The following is a 7,384-nucleotide window of genomic DNA, read 5'->3' on the forward strand; positions in this document are numbered from 1 at the left end:
TCAACATAAGAACATAAGAACTAGGAGCAGGAGTAGACCATCTGGTCCCTCGAGCCTGCCCCACCATTCAATAAGATCATGGCTGATCTTTTTGTGGACTCAGCTCCACTTACCCACCCGCTCACCATAACCCTTAATTCCTTTACTGTTCAAAAATTTATCTATCCTTGCCTTAAAAACATTCAATGAGGGAGCCTCAACTGCTTCACTGGGCAGGGAATTCCACAGATTCACAACCCTTTGTGTGAACAAGTTCCTCCTCAACTCAGTCCCAAATCTGCTTTCCCCTTATTTTCAGACCATGCCCCCTAGTTCTAGTATCACCCGCCAGTGGAAACAACTTCCCTGCTTCTTTCTTATCCATTCCTTTCATAATCTTATATGTTTCTATAAGATCTCCCCTCATTCTTCTGAATTCCAATGAGTATAGCCCCAGTCTATTCAGTCTCTCCTCATAAGCCAACCCTCTCAACTCCAGAATCAACCTAGTGAATCTCCTCTGCACCCCCTCCAGTGCCAGTATATCCTTTCTCAAGTAAGGAGACCAAAACCGTACACAGTACTCCAGGTGTGGCCTCACCAGCACCTTATACAGCTGCAACATAACCTCGCTGTTTTTAAACTCCATCCCTCTAGCAATGAAGGACAAAATTCCATTTGCCTTCTTAATTACCTGCTGCACAATTGAAGCGTACAATGCCAGCAAAACAGGCTTTTCATAAACAACATCTGTGAGGCTGGTTTCTTCAAGTTAGAGACAGCACGTGCCAAACAATTTCAATAATGAGATTAGGATTGATCTATTGTGGAACAGCGTATTCAGCCGACAGTCTGTTTTCAAGTCTGGTTTTGATCAGTACGGGACTGGCAGAAGAAGCCAGTCTCTCTCTTCAGTTTTTCTCTTTTTGCTTTTGCAATGATTTAAAGTTCTGCTCAATAAAAGAAATTAATTTAAACTCTGAACTAATGCCGTCTTCGTCTATTCAAAGGAATGAATGGGGCCTACACAGGAGATAGTGAGGGCTGAGCAAGAGCTAATTAATGGCAAAAACCAGAATGCAGCATTTAAAACTCCCCTCCTGGTAGCGACTCTCAACACTCCTAACTCTGCCTTCCACACTGGGGAGGGAAATCTCTTCCCACCGGATCCTGTTTTCACAACTCTCCAATGACCAACATGCCAGGGAGGGGGTAAAGGAAACACTTAAGAGACATTCTGAAGTTCTGCCATTAAGACTGGGCAGAGCTTGTCAACAATTGGTCAAATTGGAGGCAATCCGCTGCGTCATGCTTTGAGGCTCAATGATGAAGCAGAGTAGCACCTCAGTATCCCGAATCACACTACCCAAAGATTCACAGGCCAAGAAAGGCCTCTCCAGTCAGCCCAATGCCCAGGGCAGAAACTCGTATCTCAGAGTAGTTGTCATGCTGTCCCATGTACCTGGCCCTGTGAGGCAGCAGCGCTAACCACTGTGCTGCCCTGTGAGGCAGCAGTGCTAACCACTGTTCGCTGGTTTTGATGCTGTGTCGATTACTGAATTGAGATTGTAATTCTCATTGGAGTAAGAATTGTTGCAATGTCACAGGATGGAGACTTCTGTGATGCTGTGCCGCTAGCAGCAGCAGACGGACACACAGATCAGAGTAACATCTCACTCTGGCAGACACTTGCTGCAGTCGCATCCTGACCACTCACACTGTCAAAACTCTCCCTTACCTGATGCAGTGCTGTCAAACCATCCTCATTGTACAAGTCTGGGACCACACCACTCTGCAATAATTGCCGCACTGTGAGGAGAAAATTAAATCATCACTAACTCAGCTGGACGTACACATGACTGAACGGCGCAACATAAGAACATAAGAACATAAGAAATAGGAGCAGGAGTAGGCCATCTAGCCCTTCGAGCCTGCCCCGCCATTCAATAAGATCATGGCTGATCTGTTGTGGCTCTGTTCCACTTTCCCGCCCTCTCCCCATAACCCTTAATCCCCTCTCTTATCAAGAACCCATCAACCCGCTTCTTAAAAATATTTAGCGAGGCAGCCTCCACCACTTCAACGGGCAGAGAATTCCAGAGATTCACCACCCTTTGAGTGAAGAAGTTCCTCCTCAACTCCGTTCTAAACCGCCTCCCCTTTATCTTGAGGCTGTGCCCCCTAGTCCTACTGTCTTTTTTGAGCGGGAAGAGTCTCTCCACCTCTATCCTATCCATCCCATTCATCATCTTATACGTCTCAATGAGATCTCCCCTCATTCTTCTAAACTCTAACGAGTACAAGCCCAGTTTATTCAGCCTCTCCTCATAGCTCAATCCCCTCAACTCCGGTATCAGCCTAGTAAACCTCCTCTGCACTCCCTCCAGGGCCAAAATATCCTTGCGCAGGTGCGGCGCCCAAAACTGCACACAGTACTCCAGATGCGGCCTCACCAATGCCCTATACAGCTGCAGCAAGACCTCCCTACTTTTATATTCAATCCCCCTCGCTATGAAGGCCAGCATCCCATTCGCCTTCCTGACCACCTGCTGCACCTGCAAGCTGGGTTTTTGCGACTCATGCACAAGGACCCCGAGGTCCCTCTGCACCGTCGCCTGCTGCAGTTTTTCGCCACGTAAGTAATAGTCCTTCCTACCATTCTTCCTACCAAAGTGGACCACCTCACACTTGCCAACATTAAATTCCATTTGCCATTTCCTGGCCCATTCGCCCAGCCTATCTAGATCCTTCTGCAGACTCTCGAGCAGAACAACAGTCAGATGGGCACGGTAGCACAGTGGTTAGCACTGCTGCTTCACAGCTCCAAGAACCTGGGTTCGATTCCCGGCTCAGGTCACTGCCTGTGTGGAGTTTGCACATTCTCCTCGTGTCTGTTTGGGTTTCCTCCAGGTACTCTGATTTCCTCCCACAGTCCAAAGATGTGCGGGTTAGGTTGACTGGCCATGCTAAAATTGCCCCTTAGTGTCCTGAGATACGTAGGTTAGAGGGATTAGTGGGTAAAATATGTAGGAATATGGGGGTAGGGCCTGGGTGGGATTGTGGTCGATGAAAACTCGATGGGCCAAATGACCGCTTTCTGTACTGTAGAGATTCTATTTTATTCTAACAGTGACAACAAATGGGATCAAAAAGGGGAAAAAGTAGTAACAAGGCAAAATTAATGGACCTTTGCTTAAATGTATGTAGCCATTACAGGGACGTGGTTACAGGGAGTACAAAACTGGGAACTATTCAGGGGAATGTGATGTTCCACAAGGGAGACAGATGTGTAGTGGTATTGTTGCTGCGCTAGTAATCCAGAGACCCAGGGTAATGTTCTGGGGACCCAGGTTCAAATCCTACCAAGGCAGATAGTGAAATTTGAATTCAATAAAGAAGAAATCTGGAATTAAGAATCTACTGATGACCAAAACCATTGCTGATTGTGGTTAAAAACCCATCTAGTTCACAATGTCCTTTAGGGAAGGAAATCTGCCGTCCTTACCCACTGCAGCCTACACGTAAGTCCAGAGCCACAGCAATGCAGTTGACTCTTAACTGCCCTCTGAAATAGCCTAGCAAACCACTCAGTTCAATTAGGAAAGGGCAAGAAATGCTGGTCCAGCCTGCGACACCCACTTTCCATGATACAGTGAAATAAAAACGTAAGGATGGACAGGAAGGAAAGGGTGGTAGGATACCTTTGTCAGTATGAGATGGAATGAGCATGATAGCAAGAAATGATCCTGTATCAGAATTTCAGAATCCCTATGTGTGGAGGTAAGAAACAACGAGAAGAAGACACTGATGGGAATAGTCCTCTAAATAGTAGCTATAGAGTAGGACAGAAGATAAATCAGGAGATACTGAGAGGACGTGGAAAAATGCCAGTACATTAATCAGGACGGACTTTAATCTTCATGTAGATTGGGAAAACCAAACTGGCAGAGATTGCCACGAGGAAGAATTCATAGAATGCATTCTGGATAGTTTCCTGGAACAATCCGTTGTGGATCTAACCAGGGATCAGGCTATTTTGGATCTGGTAATGAGGCAGGTTTAATAAAGAGTAAAAGATCCCCAAGGAAACAGTAAAAAGTAAAGAAACCACAGTCACCAGTGACCATAGGCTCTTCTCCCCTTTGAGGAGGACAGCTGGCTGGTGGTGATTTAACCCAATGGTTACCACACCACAAGGGGCAATGGTGAGAAGACGGGGCCTTGGTGAATAACCTCAGCTGGTACGGGAATTTAACCTGCATTGTTGGTGTTGCTTTGCATCACTAACGGTCATCCAGCTAAATTGACCCTCTGTCTAGGAAACAATGATCATAACATGGTCAAATTTAACATTCAGTTTGAGAGTGAGAAACTTGGATCATAGAATCCCTGCAGTGCAGGTGGAGGTCGTTCGGCCCATCGAGTCTGCACCGACAACAATCCCACCCAGGCTCTATTCCCGCAACTCCATGTATTTACCCTGCTAGTCCCCCTGACACTAAGGGGTAATTTAGCATGGCCAATTAAGCTACACATCTTTGGACTGTGGGAGGAAACCGGAGCACCTGGAGGAAACCCATGCAGACATGGGGAGAATGTGCAGACTCCACAGACAGTAATAATTGTGCTAAATTTAAATATAGGGGTAATTATTAAGGAATGAGAGCAGAGTTAGCTGGAGTGGACTGGGAAAGAAGTTTAGCAGAACAAATGTTCCATCAGCAATGGCAGACATTTATGAAAGCAGACCATAAAATATAGGAGAATTAGGCCACTCAGCCCATCAAGTCTGCTCTGCCATTCAATCATGGCTGATAAGTTTCTCAACCCCATTTTCCCACCTTTTCCCCCCTAACCTTTGATCCATTTATCAATCAAGAGCCTATCTATCTCTGTCTTAAAGACGCTCAATGACCTGGCCTCCACAGCCTTCTGCAGCAAAGAGTTCCACAGATTCACCACTCTCTGGCTGAAGAAATTCCTCCTCATCTCAGTTCTAAAGGGTTGTCCCTTCAGCCTGAGGCTGAGCCTTTGGATCTCGATCTCTCCCACTAAAGGAAACATTCTCTCTACGTCCACACTGTCCAGGTTTTTCAATATTCTCTAAGTTTCAATGAGATCCCCTCCCCCATCCTTCTAAACTTCATCAAGTACAGACCCAGAATCCTCAACCATTCCTCATGCGACAAGCTGTTCACTCCCGGGATCATTCTTGTGAACCTCCTCTGGACCCTTTCCAAGGCCAGCACATCCTTCCTTAGATACAGAGCCCAAAATTGCTCACAATGTTCCAAATGGGGTCTGACCAGAGCCTTACACAGCCTCAGAAGTACATCCCTGCGCTTGTATACTAGCCCTCTTGACATGAATGCTAACTGTCCGGTTCCCAGCTTGGGTTACTGCCGGTGTGGGTTTCCTCCTGGGTGCTCCGGTTTCCTTCTGTGGTCTGGGAGAACATGCTGGTTAGATGTATTCTCCCTCAGTGTGCCCGAGAGGGTGACAGAGTGTGGTGACTGTGATGTATGAGACAACTCCGTGATGTTACCCTATTATAGAAAGGGTTTTCTCCGATTTCCTCCCACCGTCCAAAAATGTGTGGGTTAGGTTGATTGGCCATGCTAAAATTGCTCCTTAGTGTCCTGAGATGCACAGGTTAGAGAGATTAGTGGGTAAAATTGTAGGGATATGGGGATAGGGGACTGGGTGCGATTGTGGTTGGTGCAGACTCGATGGGCCGAATAGCCTCTTTCTGTGCTGTAGGGTTCTATGATGATGATTGCATTCGCCTTCCTAACTGCCGACTGAACCTTCATGTTAACCTTAAGAGAATCTTGAACAATGACTCCCAAGGCCCTTTGTGCTTCTGATTTCTGAATTCTCTCCCCATTTAGAAAATAGTTTACAGCAGGCAGCATGGTAGCACAGTCGTTGGCACTGCTGCCTCACAGCATCAGGGACCGGGTTCAATTCCCAGCTTGGGTCATTGTCTGTGTGGAGTCTGCACATTCTCCCCGTGTCTGCGTGAGTTTCCTGCGGGTGGTCCGGTTTCCTCCCACAGTCCAAAGATGTGCAGAGTAGGTTGATTGGCCATGCTAAATTGCTTGTTAGTATCCTGGGATGCGTAGGCTAGAGGGATTAGTGGGATAAATATGTGGGGTTACAGGGATAGGGCCTGAGTGGGATTGTGGTTGGTTCTGACTCGATAGGCCACATGGTCTCCTTCTGCATTGTAAGGTTTCTTTGATTCTCTATTCTTCCTTCCAAAGTGCATAACCTCACACTTTCCCACACTGTATTCCATCTGCCACTTCTTTGCCCACTCTCCTAACCTGTCCAAGTCCTTCTGCAGCCCCCCTGCTTCCTCAATATTACCTGTCCTTCCTCCATCTTTGTATCATCTGCAAACTGAGCCACAACAATTTGATTTTTTTTGGTGGGGGGGTGGAAATCACTTCCAAATAATTGTAGCCCCAGCACTTATCCCTGTGGCACTCCACAATTACAAGTTGCCATCCTGATACTGCCCCTCTTATCCTACTCTTTTCTATTAGTTAGCCAATCCTCTTTCCATTTTTATATATCATGGGCTCATCTTATTAATTAGCCTATTTGTGTGGTTCCTTATCAAAATGCTTTTTGGAAATCCCAGTATATCACATCTACTGGTTCCCCTTTATCTATCCTGCTCCTTACCACCTTAAAGAATTTGAATGAATTTGTCAGGTGTGATTTCCCCCTCCATGAAGCCACACTGTCTCTGCTTGGTTATTTGATGTCTTTCTGCTATTACACCCCTTATAATTAACTCTCACATTTTCCCAGTGATAGATGTTAGGCTAACTGGCCTATAGTTCCCTGTCCTTCCTTTCCCTCCCTTTTTCAGTAGGGTGTTAGTTTGGCAGTTTTCCAATCCCCTGAGACTTTCCCAGAATTTAAGGATTTTTAGAAGATTATTACCATCCATTATCTCTGTAGCTGCCTTCTTTAATATCCTCGGATGCAACCCATCAGGTCCAGGGGCATCTCACCCTTTGGCCCCACTAGTTTTCCTAATACCTTTTCTCTAGTGACAGTTATTATATAGAGATAGGCTGGAAGGGAGGGCTTGGGTGGAATGCTCTTTCAGAGAGTTGATGCAGACTAGATGGGCTGAATGGCAACCAGTTCTCTATCCATGTTAATATATTACCCCTAATACCATCAGCTTTAACTCTGCTCACTAATCTCGTGTGGGACCTTGTCAAAAGCCTTTTGAAATTCTAGATACACAACATCCACTGGTTCACCCTTGTCCACTCAACTGGTCACATCCAGAAGATTTCTCAAGCACGATGTCCCTTTAATGAATCTGTGCTGACTTGGACCAATCCTGTCTCCACTTTCCAAATGCTCAGTTATTACATCC

The 7,384-nt window shown here is 46.1% G+C and overlaps 1 protein-coding gene across 3 annotated transcripts in view; it reads right to left on the minus strand.

Annotated features, from left to right (window-relative positions):
* Positions 1 to 7,384, minus strand: part of ppp1r16a (protein phosphatase 1, regulatory subunit 16A) — a 100,818-nt gene that overhangs the window by 13,661 nt on the left and 79,773 nt on the right. For all 3 annotated transcript variants that reach the window (XM_080214146.1, XM_080214152.1, XM_080214157.1), the window contains exon 3: positions 1,718 to 1,788. In XM_080214146.1, the coding sequence (XP_080070272.1) occupies positions 1,718 to 1,788 (71 nt within the window). The remainder of the gene's footprint in view (positions 1 to 1,717; positions 1,789 to 7,384) is intronic.

The sequence above is a fragment of the Carcharhinus amblyrhynchos genome, chromosome 2 (genome assembly GCF_965287045.1).
Source record: "Carcharhinus amblyrhynchos chromosome 2, sCarAmb.v2.hapA, whole genome shotgun sequence".
NCBI classification, from domain to species: Eukaryota; Metazoa; Chordata; class Chondrichthyes; order Carcharhiniformes; family Carcharhinidae; genus Carcharhinus; species Carcharhinus amblyrhynchos.